At 45.1% G+C, this 19386-nt stretch overlaps 1 protein-coding gene across 6 annotated transcripts in view; it reads right to left on the bottom strand.

Annotated features, from left to right (window-relative positions):
- DCAF11 (DDB1 and CUL4 associated factor 11) overlaps nt 1-19386 on the bottom strand; it is a 370711-nt gene that overhangs the window by 196535 nt on the left and 154790 nt on the right. For all 6 annotated transcript variants that reach the window (XR_014980723.1, XM_085650394.1, XM_085650380.1 and 3 more), the window contains exons 5-10: nt 12156-12256; nt 10250-10396; nt 10056-10110; nt 8659-8727; nt 5612-5669; nt 3085-3270 (exon numbers count right to left, since the gene is read on the bottom strand). Coding sequence is in view for 5 of the 6 variants with exons in the window: in XM_085650394.1 (XP_085506520.1) it covers nt 3085-3270; nt 5612-5669; nt 8659-8727; nt 10056-10110; nt 10250-10396; nt 12156-12256 (616 nt within the window). In the remaining variant the exon portion in view is untranslated. The remainder of the gene's footprint in view (nt 1-3084; nt 3271-5611; nt 5670-8658; nt 8728-10055; nt 10111-10249; nt 10397-12155; nt 12257-19386) is intronic.

The raw sequence follows: 19386 nt of genomic DNA, 5'->3' as shown, positions 1-19386 counted from the left end.
CCTAAGGAGGAGAAAGGAACTCATCTCAGCGCACAACGGTGGCCTGTATATGTGGCTCAGGCATAATTTTGGGATGGAATCGGTTTGATGCAGAGCCATACGATGGCAGGTGCTGGTGTGCAGGAGCAATATTGAGAAAGAAATCTCCAGATCCAGTCTGGAACCTGGAGATAGTCACAAGGTGAGGAACAGTTGCTGGAAGTATTCATTTGAAAGTGTGATTCCTGTTTGGACAAAACCATCACCAAGACTCCCCTCATTATTAGCAGTCACCACTGCCACATAAATATGTAGTCAGTACTTCAGAACTTAAGGTAGAAACCTTTAACATTCTGACAGTTCTGTTCATGATAATCCACGTGGAGGTACTCATTACATGAACGGTGTTTGCCACTCCAATAGAATTTTAGACACCTGAGGCAGGGCTAAATAAAAGTTTTTACTATTAGAAAATTCTATGAAGCTGTAAAGAAGAAAAATCCCCAAAACTGTTAAGTGTTGTATTTAGCCTGTCCTACCTGCAAACAATTTTCAAAACTGCTAAGGTCTCGCACAACAGTGCTGAATACCACTCTTAACCAGTGTGAGGCAGTCTGTAATTTCAAAAAGCTACACACACTGGTGGATAAAGAAACCTAATGATAATGTCAAATCAAGGGCACTGTGGGGTTTTGGTCAGCATCACACAGGGGAGTTTATTTCCAAGGCCTTTCTGTATTCACACAAAATGGCAGGTTACTCAAAGTATTCAACTTCTTATAAGTCACTCCATTTTTTAACTGTATAATGAAAAAACACATGCTCATCAGTTGTTAACCATAAATAAACCACAGCTAACCAAGCAGAGGTGCTGCCAAAAAGCCATGGTCATATAATGCCTGACCACATATAAAATAGGTATAATAAAGAAAATGTTTGGTAAGATGACCAAATATAAACACTGGAAAAACACGTTTGACCCTGAAGACAAAAAGAAGAAATACTGTTTTTTGAATTTTGCTTTTACAATTAAGAAAAATCTAATTTTAAATGCTAAGTACAGATCCATTGCCCACTAAGCTACTGTTATATGGACAAAGGCCCTTCAACGCGGCTCCCTGCCCTGACTTTCCCTGGTGTTCTCCTTCAGCGAGTTGATAAGAGGTGCTTCATTATTTGTATTGCCGAGCAACCACAACCAAAATTGAGAGCGGATATGGCCCCCCTCATACCAGACTATGGGACAATTGGCGGCAGATCAATACTAGTTCAAGACACAAGTGTTTGTATCTGTACTGCTGAGGGGGAAGCAACCCATAGCATGTAAACCCAGCACAGTCCAGTTTCTGTAACTGAGGTCCATACCTTTCCCCCCCTTAATGTGTTGTTAGATTTGCACATTGGTGCCACATGTGGGACAAAATGGCTGAACCAAATCAAAATGGTGTTTTCCATCCCTACTGCCTGCATGGTTTTTTATTCCATGACTCCAGACAACAGAACTGTAACTGGCTGCTGGCTGAAGAAGAATACACAACAGTTTCCCTGCCAACCACTTTCTCTTCATTGCGTTGAAACCCCAGCTCGCTCCTTTCATGTACCATGATGGGCATTACTTATCAGACAGGTGAATTTTCACATGGATGCCTAGACACAATCCACACCCGTTCTCATTGCTTGAGTTAAGCCTTTCCTATGTTTGCTAACCAAGAAGTCTGAATCCTGAGAGATACAGATTTGTTCTATTGGTCTCAGAAGAACACAGATGCTTTTCATCCTAACATCAGGTCTCACTGTAGTGTCCAATTGGCTGCCTCTGGTTATTCCAATTACAAAATCTCAGGAATGGTCTTCATAAAACTAACTATTCCATTGAGGTCCATGTTCAAAGTTGTGGTCGGCCTCCATCCCTAAATGCCAGTTCCAATTATTATCGTATATGTCTAAGGGTCCAATGAGTATTCCACTAATTTAAAAACTAGACCGCCATCAGCTGAGTAGTTGATATGCACTTGATTCTATGTACAAGTGCAGTTGCTTGGTTGTAATCTTCACAGTCCTTAAATTAGAAAGGGGATGGCTGTGTCTGACAGACTGAATAAAAATGGTTTATAATTGAGAACAAATAGTACTCAAGTCTTTAGCCACATTAGCCACCTTTCCTTCCATACTGCCAACTTCTTACTTACCATAAATGTAAAGGTACATGGTAGCAGGGCCTGGACAGGCCATTTTCATGTTTTTTCTCCCCTAAAAAAGTGCTAATTAGATGGAAGTCAGCGTTATTTGCAAATCTATCAATAGGGCCGAAACGGTTGTGATGTATGAGTAATCTCTGAAGTGGACTCATGATACACGCATACGAATGAAGCAGAGGATAAAAGAGATGATGTTTTAGCCTCAGCTTAGATTAGTCCACACCCAAGATAAAGAAAAAGGTCCATACAAGGCGAGAAAGAGTATATAAGTGATATGTTGGGAGAAAAAATGAGGGGGTGGAGAGTAAAATAATCATTAGTGTGAGAGAAAAGGAAGAGACAAAGTTAAGCAGCTGAAGAAGAGAGCCGCTGAGAAACAGAGACGAAGAAAGAGAGAGTGAGATTAAGGACGAGGACAGTAAGAAATCTGAACAGAAAGCACAACTGATAAGGAAAAACTGAGGAGCGGAGAGTAAAATAGCCACCATTGTGAGAGGAAAGGGACAAATATATGGTGAGCAGCTGAAAAAGAGGATGGTACAGAGAGATAAAGGGAAAGAGTGAGATAAGAATGAGGAATGCAAGAAATGTGAAAAGAAAGGCTAAATGAAAAGGAATAAGAAGAAGGTGAGAGTAGAACGGGTCAGGTACAGAAAGAAGACAGGTGAAGAGTGAAATGATGAAAGGTTGCAAAGTTATAGCAAAGGAGGGAGGTGAAGGGAAAGAATTTGGCAAGGGTTGGAGTTTAATAAAATAGAGGGAGGTAAAAGTAAGTACTATGGACAGCATTGAGAGAGAATGAGAGAGAATGAGGAGCAAGTCTTCTCAATGGGAAGACAGCATGTGGGAGAGAAAAGAAGGTCATAAAAAGGAAAAAAAGAACTGGAAAGTCACCTATCGGGCGTACCTTGCTGTCAATGAAGGTAATTCCGTCTAGGTGCCCAGCAAGAACTCCCACAGGCTGCGGGTCATCCTCCCGCATGGTACGGCGGTCCCACACCTTCAGTAGGGCATCATCCCCTCCTGAGAAGAGGATGTGGGAACTGGCATCAGCAAAGGCAACAGCGTTAACGTCATCTTCATGAGACTCAATCTGTTTGGGAAAAGAGGGAGTGACATTAGTACAAAGGTGGAAAAGATCAGCAGGGAACTAGCAGGCAAGAGAGAATGGGTTGTAAGTAACAGAAGATTCTAAAACGTATCAAAATAATTGAGTCAAGCCCTATTTGATACCCTTTTAATACACTGAAAACCTAGAGGAAGTCATTTCACATGGCCTTAATTATCAAAAGTTTGTCAAAACATAATAATGATTATGGTTGCCATGGCTTCAGAGACCCATCAGATTCTCCCTACAATGCTTTGCTCAGGTAGGCACCACTTCTCATCTCATCCTCGATTATCTGTACGACCATCCACTTAGTCAATGGATATGACCCAGTTCTTTGTCAGAAGGAAGTCGAACCTTATTTACTTCATCTTGCCATGACAAAATGACAACATGCTTCTATTAAAGTTCATCTGGTTACCATTACAGCATACAAAAAAGGTCCCGCCTCAAAAACCTTTCTTTACCATTCCAGTAACCAAAGACTTACTGGAAGGATTGAAGAAAATGTATGCTCCGATTAGACCACCTCCACCCTCTTGGGAATTGAATCTGGTTTTATCAAAATTGATGGGACCACTTTCTAGCATTTTTCTAGAAGGTAGCTTTTTTAGTAGCCATTACTTCGGCCAGAACAGTCATTGAAATCAAAGCTCTTGAAATTGAGCCCTGCACTGTTTTCCATAGCAATAGACCAGTTCTTAGAGCACATCCTGCTTTTATTTTTTGTTTAACAAAGGTCTTTTTAGAATTTGTGAGTATTTTTTTAACACTCCAACATCCCTTTGCAGAAAGAGCCTTACATTCATTGCATGCTAGAAAATCCCTTGAGTTTTAAGAAGGTAGAATAAAAGATATAAGTAAAAAAAAAAATTGTTTGTTAACTATGGTTCACTTAGAAACGGTATGACTTCTTCAAAGCAACCCTTTGCTAGATGGAAAGTTTCTAGTATTTTTGTGTTGCTACCTTTGCAAACAAATTATTTTCAGGGAAACCAAGAGCTCATTCTACTTGCAGCAATGTAGCTTCTGCTGCTTGGTTAAGAAAAATTCCTTAAACTGAGGTTGTAAAGCAGCTGCCTGGACAATAATATACACTTTCATAAAACAATATTGTTTAGATTAAGATTCTAGAGCTGACACATACGTAGGCCAAGTTGAATTAAAGAAGGCATTTGGTTAACTACTATGTTATATTAGTTATCCTGTTAGTTATGACTGTTTGTTTAACTTATTGACAACTAAATACTAGGGACATGTTTCTATTCTACGTTTATAACTATCAGTGAGGATCCTAAGATGCAGAATAAAATGTTAATTACTTGTAATCCTGGTTCTGCATATCCTTCCTGAAGTCTTAAACAACGCATCCAGCTCAATAGTGGTCTATAACTTTATATTATAACATCTCACTTTATGGTCGTCCTAAGGAACTGGGGTTGTGAGGCAAACTTGCAGTACAGAGCATGCTGGGACACAGAAGCTGCTTGTCTCACAGCTACAGTACTCTTTTTAGCTGTTTCCACTCAGTGACCTGAGAGAAAACCTTTCCCTGAATTTTTCTCTTCCAGAGAGGGAAGGGTAAATGGGTAATTAGGATACTGTTACACATACCTTCACTTAGCTGCTGTAATGTTAAACCGGAATTGTTTCCTTTTTAGAATAATGCTGTTAACGCTGTGGACTTACTACCACATTGTTTATCAATGGGGTGCCTTCCTCCAACAAAAGACTGAGATCTAAATAAATATATACATTTTATTTATTTATTGGGCACAGAATAAAGAAATTACTTGAAGAGGGTAAATTCGATATTTCACTATTTTCATTATTCAATTTTACACAGTCTGATAGAAGGATATGACCCCCCCTTTAGACGATAAAGAACCGTACAGGTGTCTTTGTACTGAAAATGTCATGATCTTTTTCTAACGAGAAACAGTATTCACTTAAAAATAAACACAAACAAAACTGCAATTGTAAAACAATGGAATAACAAGACTCAAAAGTAAAAGACAAGTCTTTGCTGTACTTTAGCAAAAGGGTAAGTACATTCTAAAATATCCATACATTTAGAGCTCTCTTTTAGACATGGAAATTTCAAGGCCTAGCCACATTGTTTACAAATATGTAAAATAACTTTCCACAAGCTTCAAAAAATCTATTTTTCATCAAATTCAGTATATATTTTTGCAGCTAAGAGAATTTCTGAATGCTGTTTTAACACCTCCCTTGCAGGCAGATGGGAAAATTTGCAACAATTACATTATCTACAATGTTTAATAAAACATTATCATGATTGATGTTCTTCAAAAGAGATGCATACCTTCAAAGTGCGCTGGTTCTGCTCACGGTCGTATACGTATAAGCAGCCATCATTAGCCCTAGAAAGAGCACAGCACTCAGACCCAAAGTACAGAATTATGCAAGTCCCTCTGTTAAGAACCACCCATCTCCAATATGGCCATTTAAATAATCCCATTTGTGGTCTTCTACACCAACCTCATAAAATATCACCCACAAATTCTTCATCATAACTCAATCTTTCATCCCTGCACTTTACAGATAACCACTCTACTGGCAATAGGTGTAGAGTAGATGGGATTACAACCCTTCATGCATCATCTTTGCCTTACAACCATGACTCACTGACAAAGGTGCACACTGTCTATCAGTGTAAGTTCAACTCCACTTCTCCAACACTGGATCTTTCATATGATCACATGCTTGAATTATTCCCCTTAGTCAGGCTGGGATTCCCCATTCCCAACCCGACTACGAGGTATGATTCAAGCATGTGAATGTATGAAAGATTCCAATGCTGGACAAATGGGGTTACAGGTAAATGAGTAACTTATTCTCCAGCATTGGATCTTTCATACATCTACATGCTTGATTCATTCTCCGTTGTCAGGCTAGGAATGGGGATTCTCAGCCTGATGACGGAGAATGAATCAAGCATGTGCATATATAATAAAAAAGCAATGCCTGATCCTCATCGTAAGTAACTAACTAATTTCTTCTCTAAACTTTGTGCAGCACAAATCCGATGCCCTCAACTCAAAGATCTCTCCGCTAAAACATTTAATGTCCAATTTCACCTCTATGTTTACTGCTCTTGTGAAATCTCTATCCCTGCAACTGTGAAAGGAGCTTACAATGCGCACAATACTGAAGAGCAGCCTTAAACAACTTGCAGACAGAGACCGCCCCATCTCTCATATGATGACATTCGTAAGCTGTTGGATAACGATTTTACAAATTCAGCCTTCTACCACTTTGATCCTCGCCAGAATGCCCAGCCACCCGCAATGGATAACATCTCCTCCTGCATAATACTATCTTATTGCAAAGAGCAAAATGTCCAACTTACTCTGCAAACCACTGGACACTCCAAGGACCAAAACTCTACGTTCACCTCTGCACTACATACTACATAACTGTTTACAATGCTGAAGCACAGGATGATTAACTGTTACTTCGAAATATCTGATTGAACAATACTTCTCATAATATTATGGACCTTCTGCTTCCTCCAACCTACTGAATCATTAGATCGAACAGCATTGGGATGATTGGGGAAGGCATTCCATTGATTTACAGAAATGCTTTTCATTGGCGATTCCTCATAATTAGTTTTCCACAATTCAGTGCTTGCCTCTATCACTCTACTCATATCTTAATTCCTCTATAAGAATGAGGGCCTGATTTAGATCTTGGCGGATGGGTTACTTAGTCACAACAGTGAAGGATATCCAGTCCGTCAAAATATAAATGCCATGATATCCTATGGGATTTATATTTCCACAGATGGACTATACAGTAACCCGTGTGCCAAGATCTAATTCAGGCCCTAAATGTTATTTAGCAACCCCCCTGATGAAATTGCAACATTTGATGGAGACTGCATGGAACTCATGACAAACCAATTGTTTTGTTGCAATGATGATATCTTTTGTCAACATTTCAATCTTCACTGGGGCAACCTGGATGAAGCTGCAATGACTGTCCTTTCCGCTCTGAAAATGATCAAGTCCAACACAGCCTTAGATGTACAACACCAAAGGCTACACTCTGGCTCTAAACTTGTATACTGGTCATTTGATCATCTTTCATCTTAGCCACTTCTCTCTGCTCCTCTAACACTCTGTAACCCTGGGCCAGCACCAAAAGGAAGACAACTTGGTTTTGCAACACCAAAAAACCTTGGCCTTAAGAATTCTGCCTCAAGAGCACAGAATCTCCTCCCATCAATCAGTCCTGATGCTGATATTAGCTACTTGACTTCCTACTATTGTGGCTGTCTCTCTGATCTGCTTGATGATAAAGCACCAAGAAAAGACCAACACATTTGGCTCCCTGGTTCAATAATGGTTCTATAAGAAGACTGTTAGAAAAAAAATTGAGACAATCGCTTTCCAACTCTATAGGCACAGGACCGTAAGATCAGGTTACAAAAGAAAGATCTTCAATGAAAAGGCAACCCATTTCAGGTCTCTGATAAACACAGCCAAAAGCCTCCACAAACAACTTCTAGAACTAGTCAGAGATGCTAACAACCCCACTCTCTCTTAAATTTGATGGCCCGTGGCTAGCAAAGGAATTTGCTCAATCCTTCGGCAATAAAGTGAAATCTATTGAGAAATCACTGCAAGAGTATCCTGATTCACAACTCAACCTGAACGCCCCCTGCAAATCTTTGAATACATGGCAACATTTTGAATATGTCTTGGAGGGTGATTCACCTAAAATTATCATTAGGACCAAAGCCTCTAATCACATTGTGGGTCAATTCCTGGCACTATTGCCAAAGACCAGTCACATCACCCACTACCTTACTGTACAAATGTAGTGAATCTCTGCGTAAGTCAGCGAGATCTTCCTGACAGCCTCAAAAGTGGCCCATGTCTCAAAAAACCAATATGCAGCTGTAGGCAATCAAGACAACCTTTGTCCGGAGCAAGGCTTCCCTTTCTTGCAAAAGGTATTAAAATCTCTGTAGCAATGTGAGTAACTCATAGAGAATGACGCTGCCAAGGAAATGTCATCCACTGTGCAGTCATTTGATGCAGATCTACTGAAACACAAATCTAGTCTAGTTCACACCTAACACCAACCAACTAATTATAATCTAGGAGATATCACTTTATTATCCCTTGCCTAGTCCAAGTGTAGAATTTAGAAAGCATCTTTCGCAATGTATACAGTACTAAACAAGATATATTTTACCCAGGTCCTGAATAAACACACCTCACTCACTACTTCTCCAGGGACCACAGCATGCTTCCACTACAAGTTACTAGAACTATAGAACTGACTATCAAAACAAACACAATAAGTGTGTATAGAGAAGCAGATAAGAGTACTACTCACCCACCAAGTACTTCCCGTCCATCTGAGGACACGGTGATGGAAAAGACAGCAAAGCGGCGTTCTGCCGGGCTGAAGTGAGAAGGGATAAAAGGTAAGATAGAGGCATAGGGAGGAAAGACAGAAAGAAAGTGAGTGAGGACAGGATCACAACAGTGACACAAGAGACAGAGAGATTTAAAAAGGGAAATAAAAAAGAGACATAGGCAATGAAGTTAAAATGGAGCAGGAAAAAAGAGAAAGACTGACCAGAGAAAGATAGGCTATGCAGAGCAGTGGAGAGAAAGGGTGTAAGGTTACAAGAGTAATGGGGAGAAAAGAAGGGAAGAAAAACAGGAAACAAATTAACTGGGTACTGAAAAGGAGAAAGAGAAGAAAACAGCAAGGAAGTGGAAGAAAAATAAGAACACAGAAATGGTAGAATATGGGAGATAAGAGTAAACAAACAAGAAACAGAGAGAAGACAAATGCAGATGCAAGAAAAAAGGGTAAAAAGGAGAATGGTTAAAAATAAGAAAGCGACAATGGCGAAGGTGGTGGGGGCGCCGGTCCTCTTGGAGCCCCGGTGGCTGCTTCTGCTGATCAAGGGAGCAACGGACTGGTCCAGGTATCATGAGATTTGGCTGGCTACAGCGGCTGGGGTGGCAAAACGAAATATTACGAGCGCTTGGGGGACGGCCGTGCCCCCGCAATGGGACCAGTGGCTCAGGGATCTTGATTGGTGTCAGAGGGCGGAGGAAACTGTCTACAAGTCCAGAGGTTGTGTGAAGAAATGGAAGAGGGTGTGGGGCCCATGGTGCAAGTACCGAACCTCGAGAGGCGGGGGGGACAGTTGTAGCGGGACCCCTTGGTAACTCTCTCGATCCTTAATGTTGTATCGTCATACTGTTGGTTTACGAGCCTTTTGTTCACTGCTATGTCATGTATAAGATCTTGAGCAATGGTAATAAAAAATAAAAAAAAAGATTTACAAAAAAAAAAAAAAATAAGAAAGCAGTAAATATAAAATAGGCAGTGACAGAGAGAGCAAAAGATATACAAAGGGGTTAGGTATGATCATAATAACCGCATAGTAAACAGACCGTTCTCCTCAGATGCATCCTTTTACCCACTTGACTCCATGTTTAGGTACCACACTAAACTTTGTACAACAATCCCTTCCCTATGTGCTCTTATTTTTGGGGAGATCCTCATAAGGTGCCTAGTCTAGTTTGGGACTCCTTCCGATCACCCACAATTCAGATGAATGCACGTATTATATATGAGGAGCAGGAAGAAGAACAGGGATAACACCCAGATCCAGGAGGAGGGAGGACAGCACTCTGCTGTAGCTTTCCATGCAAATTCACAACATGGTGATATAATGAGCAACAGGAAATACAAAAAATACAATGACTTACCTCAAGTCCAAGGCTGTGTGCGTATTACAATCTCCATAGATATTACAGATGTGAACTAGAGAAGAGAGAGAGAAAAATATAGTAGGAAGCAACAATTAAATGATACCCAAGGCATTATAACCAGTCTATGACTGAATAAGCCTCTAACTGGGCAGGAAAGGAGTTGAGGTTCATGGGTTGGAGAGGTTACTTACTGTAGTCTGACCAACTGGAGTAGAGGAAGTGTGCTCCATCTGGTGTGAAGGCAACATCCAAGATGCTCCACCCAACATCGCGGGCTTTTACAGTCTTGAACTTCTTGAATCTGCTGTAGCGGCAATCATACAATCGAATGTACTGATCTAGAAAACACAGAAACAAGAGAACAGTGTAATGGGGAGCAAAGAGAGTTCAAGGCCTTCTTACCCTGTAAGTGAAAAGGGCAGTCTTGATATACATAGTGCATCGGTATAAACAATGGTGTTTAAAAGAAGCGTAAAATAAGCAGAAACCATCAACCCCAAAAAATATCCAGACTTTCAATCAAGATTAGCTCCACAGCAGCCAGAGTTCAAAATAAAACCTCACAATAAATATCAGCTCAAATGTTGGCAGGCCTCGTGGTTAGGCAACAAACAAAAAGCAGGGTGTGAAAAGCTGGGCATGCCTCACTAAGTATTTAGATAGACACATACCGGACAGGAGGCTAAAGAGCAGAGAACAGCATGAACTGGAATAACAATTAATCTATTTGGAAACTGGGACTGACACACCATTCAAACCTTTATTCATAACAGTCAAGAATAATTCTTATAACAAAGATATTTAATGCAGAAACAGCTAGAAGGCACTTACACAATTTTCACCCCAAAAAAGATGGCAGAAAGGAGCATCTCAAAGACAGGGTGGAGGCACCTGTAAGAGGAAATCATCAACCTGGCACTTGGCAGAAACACACAATGTGTATGAAGCATTCGGTCAACAAAAAATTGGACCCAGTGTCCAGCCCGTAATGACCAAGTACTGGGATGATCTTCGGGCAGAGACTTGAATACAGATGATCAATTTAAAACCAGTAGAATGTTGTCACTGGGAACCCAGCTCTGACTGACAACCCCTTGAGATCACAATAAACCAACAGCAATGGAGTACTAAAACCCTTCAAGATGTTTGATGGGTCGATTATAAATGACTAAATCTCACTGTTACATGTAACTTATGTGTAGTGCATGGGTGACTCATTATGCATTAGTTCTATTCCGATCGCCCACCAGTGCCTTTAACTAAGATTTCATAACATGCATGTGTACTGTTAAAAACTCATATGCCCTTACTCTTTTGCTCCTAAATAGTAAAACAGAGCAAATAAAAAAAAGGGCCATCATACTCGATGTATGTTGGGGAGATCACAGAAATGTGCTTCACTGCAGCTGGTGCTATAGTTTCTAACCAATACATGGACTCACAACACAGGCCACTTTATATGTAATCTGCAGAAAAACTCATGGATTCGAAAATGGGCTCTGAGTCTCAGATCATGGGGCATTAGGGAACAGATGGCAGTTGATAACTTCACATTCGTTCAACTTGATCTTCAAGTCCAGAAGTCAGCCTCCATTTCCTGCCACAATTCCCCTTAGCATTTTTATCACTTAGCGCTAGAATCAGTACCAGGAGGTCACAGATTTGGGCATCTATTTGCAGGAAAAAGTATCACAATATTTAGCAAATGGGGAAGGTGTATTCATGGTAGTCTGGGTATCTGACAACAGCATTTCCAAAATTCCCAAAAGAACTAGCTTACAAAGCAAACACAGGAATGAATCAAGCAGTCTATTCTACAAGCTGAGGATGGAGGGTTGGGAAAAGAGTGAAAAATAAGAGAAGGGGAAAATAAGAAAAGCTGAGGATGGAGGGTTGAGAAAAGAGTGAAAAATAAGAGAAAGGGAAAATAAGAACATTCAAAGTGTTTGAGACATGAAAGAGCTGCAAAACCACACAACAACATACCAAACCTGAGGTACTCTTCTCAAAGTTTTAGGCATCATGCACCCCAGATCCAAAAATGCTGAGATGCAGCAGCTGCCTGATATACCAAACAAGGGATAGTACAGGAAGTACCTTGACAAGCCGACATGAAGAGGTCGCCGCTCTTAGCATAGATCCCACAAAAAGCCTTCTGGGTGTAGGAGTCTGTGAAGCTCAGGTGATTGGGGAGGAAACTAAAAAGAATGGCATAAAGAAGGACATTAAGGGGGAGAACACTGTACTTACCAAGGCATAGTTAATTGCTTGTAATTTCAGTTCTTCCTGAATAGTTTATTTGAAAACTGAAAATCTGTGGAACCTACCAAACATCTTTTAGATAGAAAATTCTCTGTTCAGCATGATATTGTTTTAACCAATGCCTATCTAAAAGTAATCATTTTCTGTTTCTTATAAGAAAAACAAAATCCAATTAAAATTTAATTTTGATATAATCCAACATCCTCACTAAACAGAAATATTGGCACAGTTAGGTTACATCAACCAAGTGATCAAATGTCACATAGTGCATATATCAAGAAAGAAAGGGTCTTCTGAGTGGGGAAAAGAATTTCTTTAGGTCTTCTAAAAAAATATTTAGTCACTGTGCCAGTAAAGAAAGATGTTTGAAAAGGGTTCTCCCTATGTCACAATGGTTGCCGAGTGGCTCTTCCGGGAGGAAACTCCTGACAGATATTCTGGGGATGAGATCCAGCCAGCACTACAATTTGCTGGGTGATCTTTCCAGAACTAGATTCAAATAATGCCATTGGTGAAGTCAAGGCAATGCAACAAAGATCATTGTAGACTTGGAATGTTTAAGGTGGTCTACCTCCAAAGTAAGTTGTATTGTAGGACACGTAATCCAAAACATCTAACAATCCGTCCAAAAAGCCATTCCAATTGTAGTACTGCAGTTAAAATGTGGACTCAACTATTTCCTTTGTTGCAAACAGTCCAGCTTGGTGTTTTATCACTGCCTGAAAAGTTATGTGATGGTTTATTTGTTTAAGATATTTGTTAAGACGTGCTTGTGTTCCCCTAAGTGTTCGGCTGAGCTCATCTGCCTTTACAGTTGACACTTGGAAATGGACTACTTTTATACAAAGATTCCCTTCGATCAGCCAGTGGCAGATGCTCAGTGCTTCTCTTAAGAAGGGATCTTGAACCTCAAAGCATGGTCAATTAGTATATTGTAGGGGTGTTGTTTGAAGGAGAAGGGAATTTAGTGAAATCCAAAAAGGAATCTATTTTAGAGTGAGATATTCAGCACTCAGGTTCTGTCTAATAGGGTGTTACAATTTCTCCTAATTCAACAACCCCTATTCGCCCTGAACTGCCGGTTGATTCATCAATGTATACATCCCTATTCATCTTTGTAGATGTTTCTGCAGAGACACTCTGGAACTGCACTCCCATAATCATATTTCCAACAGGGGTTGATAAGAAAGAAAAGGAATATGGGGAGCATGGCTTGGCGCCGATGGAGTGAGCAGCTCTCACCGCGAGCTCCCGTCGGCCAGCCGCCATCGCCATTCATCCTGAACCCCCACGGGGGGCAGGACACCCCACGGCGCACTCCCACAACTGGGTCTGAAGCTGGAGCACCCAGGAGGTGGAAAGAACTCTCCCTGCGGCTGTAAACTGCAGAAACGCGATCGCGACAGAGCGCTGAGCTAAGATGGCGGCGCCCAGCGGGAGCTGCAGGAGACGCGACGAGCGCTAGCTGCCTGCCGCAAAGTGCGAGTATACAGCGCTGGAGCGCCTCTTCTTCCGCCCCCTGCAGAGAGTGGCCCCACGGGCCGGTGGACTCCAGAGAAGCTCCCAACATATCACGCCTTAGAGACCTGATGCGACACCAGCGGAGATGAAAGGCGGTAAGATGGTGGCGCAGACGATGATCGGCGAGCCTGGGAAACCTTATCTGGAGATGCCCTGCATGAGCCAAAGGGTGATTCCCTCCCTACTGCCCACTGTGTAGCGCGGAGTGCCGAGACCGGGGGCTACCGAGGGCGGGCTGGACAGAGGTAGCCTAGTCGCCGAGGGCCTTGGAACGGGCCTGGTGGGCCCACAACCAGAAGAAGAGTGACAGCACCTGTGGAGGCTCCTCCCCGAGCAGAGAACTTGGCGGGCACACAGCAGTGCTGCAATGATGAGAAGGTGAGCCTGGATAAAAACAGAGCTGGGGCGGGTGCTGGCTGCCCAAGATTGCCACTGGTGGATAAGACGTGGCTTTGACCCCCTCCCGCCTGCGCGACCCCTAAAGTGCAGAGCCAGTGAACACGGAACGGTGAGCGGACTAGGACCCTGGTGGGCCCGGGTGCCTACCCGGGCGGCCTGAACATGTGCTACTGTGGAAGTGTACTGGGGGCGCCTGAGACAGGCGTGGGCTCCTGATTGGCTTCGATACTGCTGACAACAGCGGACACCACAGACGACGAGCAGTGGGGGGCCTGGAGCAGGACACACAGGCTCCCAACTTTGGGCGCAACGCGTAGCAGCTACTGACATCGTTGCCATACTGGGCTGATGTGAGAGCGAAGGCCTGTGGACGGGAGCCTGCTTCAGGAGTGTCCAGCCGTTTGCTGGGGCCCCTCTGGGGCGTACGCCCGGAATGAGGGAGACGGCGTGAGGCAGCGTAGCAGTGGGCCCAGCGGGAACAAAGCAAGGAGAGCTGCTGGAACCCCCACGAGTGCGCAACCGACCCGGGTGCTGGAGACCACTTCGCCTCCCAGGACATTGGAGCGCGGGGTTGAGGAAAACGAGCGCATGCAGAGCAGTCCTTGCCCATTGCGCAGTAGTACGTGACCCGGCTTCTGCCTGAGACATCGGTTGCAGTGGATGACGTCTGGGCCTATAACTTTGAGTGCGTCTCATAGCGGCTGGCGCTATCACTGATCCGAAAGAAGAGTGCGAGACGGGGACCCCCGAGCAGGTGCTCGCTGGACGGGATCAACACATACCAGGCGGCAGCGATTTGTGGCATTCCATGAGCACACGCACTACCAGGAGTACCACGGGACGTGAGGACACTATGGGGAAACCCCTTAAAAAGAGGGACAAGGAAGACCCCACCATGACCACGCCTGCGGAAGAAAGTGGGCAGACCACGCAACAAGGAGCACACCCTGTAGTCCCAAAACTGCAGGACATCCTACAGGCTATCACCACATCTAGTGAGCGCTTGGAAAGTAAATTTGACTCGTTGAGCTTGGATATGGGGCTCCTCCGAGAAGACCATAGAAAGCTAGCAGACAGGGTCAAGTCGAATGAAGGGTAACTCGCAGAGGCTATACCGGCGCTCACTGCCATGCAGCAACGAATGACTCAATTGGAAACGAAAGTGCGGACACTGGAGGACAGAGGTGAGGATGCCGAAAACAGATCACGTAGGAGCAACCTGCGGATCGTGGGCCTACCAGAGAAAATCGAAGGCCGCGACATGTCGGCTTACCTGGAGAAATGGCTCAAAGATGAGATAGCGCCTGAGGGATTGTCGAACTTCTTCGCTCTGGAACGGGCGCACCGCGTCCCTGTGAAGCCGCCCCTGCCGGGAGCTCCGCAGAGAGTGGTGATCGCAAACTCCTGCATTATAAGGATAGGGACCTCATCTTGACCCAGGCGCCTCTCAAGGGAGATACACAAGTGCACAACTCTACGGTGCGAATCTTCCCAGATTTTTCACGGGAGGTGCAGTGGCGAAGCGGATCCTACAGAGACGTGAAGCAGAGACTGCGCCGGCTGGACTACAAGTATGTGAGGCAATACCCAGCCACGCTCCGAGTGGTAACAGCTGGGGGCACGGAGTTCTTTAAAACGCCGCAGGAGGCATCTGACTGGCTGGATCGTCATGGCGGAGCTGGACCATCACAGAATCTGGTAAAAAGAGGACGGCGCGGACCACGTTCCAGGTCACAGAGGGTTAGATCAGACTCACTGGCGCCATCGCAGGAAGAGGCACAGCTTGAGCGACTGAACGCGATGCAAGTAGTGGCCCAGATTAGCGGAGGAGTGCGGAGCCAAGACCTTCCTAAAGACAGTGACCACGCAGGGGGCTCCGACTCTGAGGGGGGGTCCAGCGACTCTGAGGCACAGAGTGAGTCGCTTCCGAGTGTCACACCGCAGACGGCGGATGGCATATGACGGTGAGACCCAGCAGACCTGGCCCTGCGGAACATGAACATAGCGGGACCCCCCTGCTGTAGCATACAGGTACTGGGGTAATTAAGGGAGAAGCGCTGCGGGGTAGACCCCCGAAAGTGCGGTGAGCAATGGCGGCTGCCGAGACTGGGAGAGCTTCAGCGGCTGGCCACCCTCTGGGACTGACTGACTACCCTACAAGCAGTCACTTGTAGACTTTATAAACTGGTTTGGATGGGGGGTTGTTTTTTCCTACTTATCCTGGGAAATAGGAGTTTGAGGGTAAGTTTATTGCTAGGATTGGGGGAAACGTTGCAAAATGTTAGATATTATGTGGGCTCAAATGGGAGACAGGCGTGGTGGGTGCTGATTGGCCTGGGAGGGGGTCAGATCGCGGTAATATTCGACAATGGCTGACAACCGACATTACAAATACATGACCTGGAATATTAGGGGCATGCACACTATGTCAAAACGCCATAAAGTCCTCTCATATAGCTCTTTTACAAGAAACTCACTTAACACAAAAGGAAAGGCAGGCATTGCACAGGAGATGGAGAGGGCAGCTCTACTACACTATCTACTCGGCTTATGCACCGGGAGCGTTGGTGTGGGTCCAGGCGGGGGTCCCGTTCCAGTTACTCCATTCAGTGGTCGACTCGGAGGGCAGATACGTGGCCATCAAGGGAAGGCTGGAGGGCCGAGACATTACCATGATTAGTGTGTACGCCCCTAACGTAGATCAACCTGCATTCTTTGCGGCACTAAGCCACAAACTAGCACAATACCTAGCAGGCACTGTGATAGTGGGGGGCGACTTTAACAGTGTAGATGGTGTACTTCTGGACCGGTCCCACCCTCCACTGCCAACTTCCCAGGCAGCGCGCGCTTCCCACGCGTTCAGTACTTGGAGACAGAGCTGGGGGTTGTTGGACGCATGGCGGACCCTAAATCCGCAAACTAAAGACTACTCTTATTTCTCGGCGGTCCACGAGGTGCACGTGCGACTAGATGCCCTACTGTGCTCAGTGGATGCTCAGGAGCAGGTCACATCAGCAGAATATTTGGCGCGCACCATTTCAGATCATAATCCGCTGATTATGTCCCTGAACTGGGCGCACCCGCCAGCGGCGATCCCTGCGTGGTGCCTTCACCCAGACACACCGGAAGATCAGGTCTTTAGAGAGGAGATCAGAGGTGAGATAGCGGATTATTTCCGACTTAATACTGGGACAGCGGCATCCCTCACTACAGAATGGGACTCTTTTAAAGTGGTTTTAAGGGGCCAGTGTATTACACGTGCCACGGGAGTCAGGAGGGTCATTATGAGGGAAGTGGAGGGGCAGAGTCAGCTCTCCAGGAAATGGAACGCAAGAGGCCGGGACATCGGGAGCTCCAAAGGGCGCTCCTGGACACCAAAGAGGAAGTAGCGAGGCAAACGGAGAGACTCAGGAGCTTTGACTACAAAAAATATTTAGAACGCACGCATGCTGAACGAGACAAATCTGGATCGCTCCTGGCATGGCTGACGAATCCGGTGAGCAGGGGTTCTCCACTAGTGGAAATAGAAGATGAGCGGGGGGATCAGGCACTTTGCCCAGAGTAAGATCAACAAGGTTTTTGCACGCTATTACACCTCACTTTATACCAAAATATGTGCATGTGAGGTGACAGCCATGGGGGACTACCGGAGTGATCTGCCGCTGACACGCCTGGCCCCTGAAATTGCGGAACTGTTAGGGGCAGATATCACGCAGCGAGAGATTCGGGTGGCCATCAAAGGAATGGCGCGTAATAAAACACCGGGTACAGATGGCCTGCCAGCCGAATTTTTCGCAACATATGTGAAGGAATTGGCACCCCACCTGGCTGTGCTGTACCAGAAGGCCCGAGAACTGGGGCAGTTACCTGACAGCACCAGGGAGGCCCTTATTATCCCCATACCTAAACCAGGGAAGGAACCCCATGACTACACGGCCTACAGACCGTTGTCCATGTTGAACATGGACTATAAAATCTTGAGTAAGATCCTCGCGACACGTTTACTGCCACATATGCCTCATCTTGTCCATCCAGATCAGGCGGGATTTATTCCGGGGCGGAACACTGCCACAAACATCAGCCGCTTTTTAGTGGTAATAGACTCTGACGGATACAATAAGCAGGAAGCAGCAGTGCTTACAGCAGACATAGAGAAGGCATTTGACAGCCTAGAGTGGCAATACTTGTATGCAGTCTTGGCCGGGATGGGCCTGGAAGAGGGATTCCTGAAATGGGTGCAGCTCCTGTACGCAGCCCCTACAGCGCGGGTGCGCACTGGCAGAGTCATCTCACCTAGAGTAGGGGTGGAAAGGGGGACGAGACAAGGATGCCCCCTCTCTCCCCTCCTGTTTGCTCTGGCCATGGAGCCGCTGGCATGTAGAGCCAGGAGCGGCCAGGATTACAGGGGACTAGAGATAATAACGGGCCGACATCTGATAGCATTGTATGCGGATGATCTTCTCATCTTTTTTCGTGACACTGCGGGTGAACTTCAGGGGGCGCGAGCTATGCTGGCTTGATTCGGCACTGTGTCTGGCCTCCAGGTTAACTGGCAAAAATCCAGTTTGTTTCCATTGTCCCTCCACTGCTTACCTTGGAACGTCTCTGGTGGGAGCAGAGGTGCCTGCCATACCTGGGTGTTAAAATTTACCATGACGCATCGGACCTCTTTGAAGGTAATGTAGGCAAAGCAGTGAAGGCGGCGAAAGCGGCAATGGATTTCTGGGGCACACTACCGCTTTCTGTAGCTGGTAGAGTGGCTGTGCTGAAAATTATAGCATTGCCACGCCTCTTATATTATTTCGGGACACTGCCAGTGTGGATCCCACGAGCAATGTTTAAAGACTTGGATTTGATGGTCACTTCCTTTATTTGGGGTACAGGCAGGCGAAGAGTAGCACTGTCGTCACTGCGACGCCCTACAGCAGAGGGCGGGCTAGCAGTGCCCGACTTTGAGAGCTATTATCTAGCTGCGCAGCTATATTGGCTGATCGCAATCCCGACAGAGAGCGCTGCCCGGACGCACCGGACACTGCCAACCTAGCAAAAATCCTTTTACGAGTCCGTCGCACTGCACCAGCAGACGCACTTGCTACCAAGGTGGTGCTGCGCTGTTGGACCAGATACCTGAGGAAAGTGGGCGCTG

This window comes from Triturus cristatus, chromosome 1_1, assembly GCF_964204655.1.
Source record: "Triturus cristatus chromosome 1_1, aTriCri1.1, whole genome shotgun sequence".
NCBI lineage: Eukaryota > Metazoa > Chordata > Amphibia > Caudata > Salamandridae > Triturus > Triturus cristatus.
The sequence above is the reverse complement of the archived record's forward strand: the minus strand, read 5'-3'. Positions and strand labels throughout refer to the sequence as shown.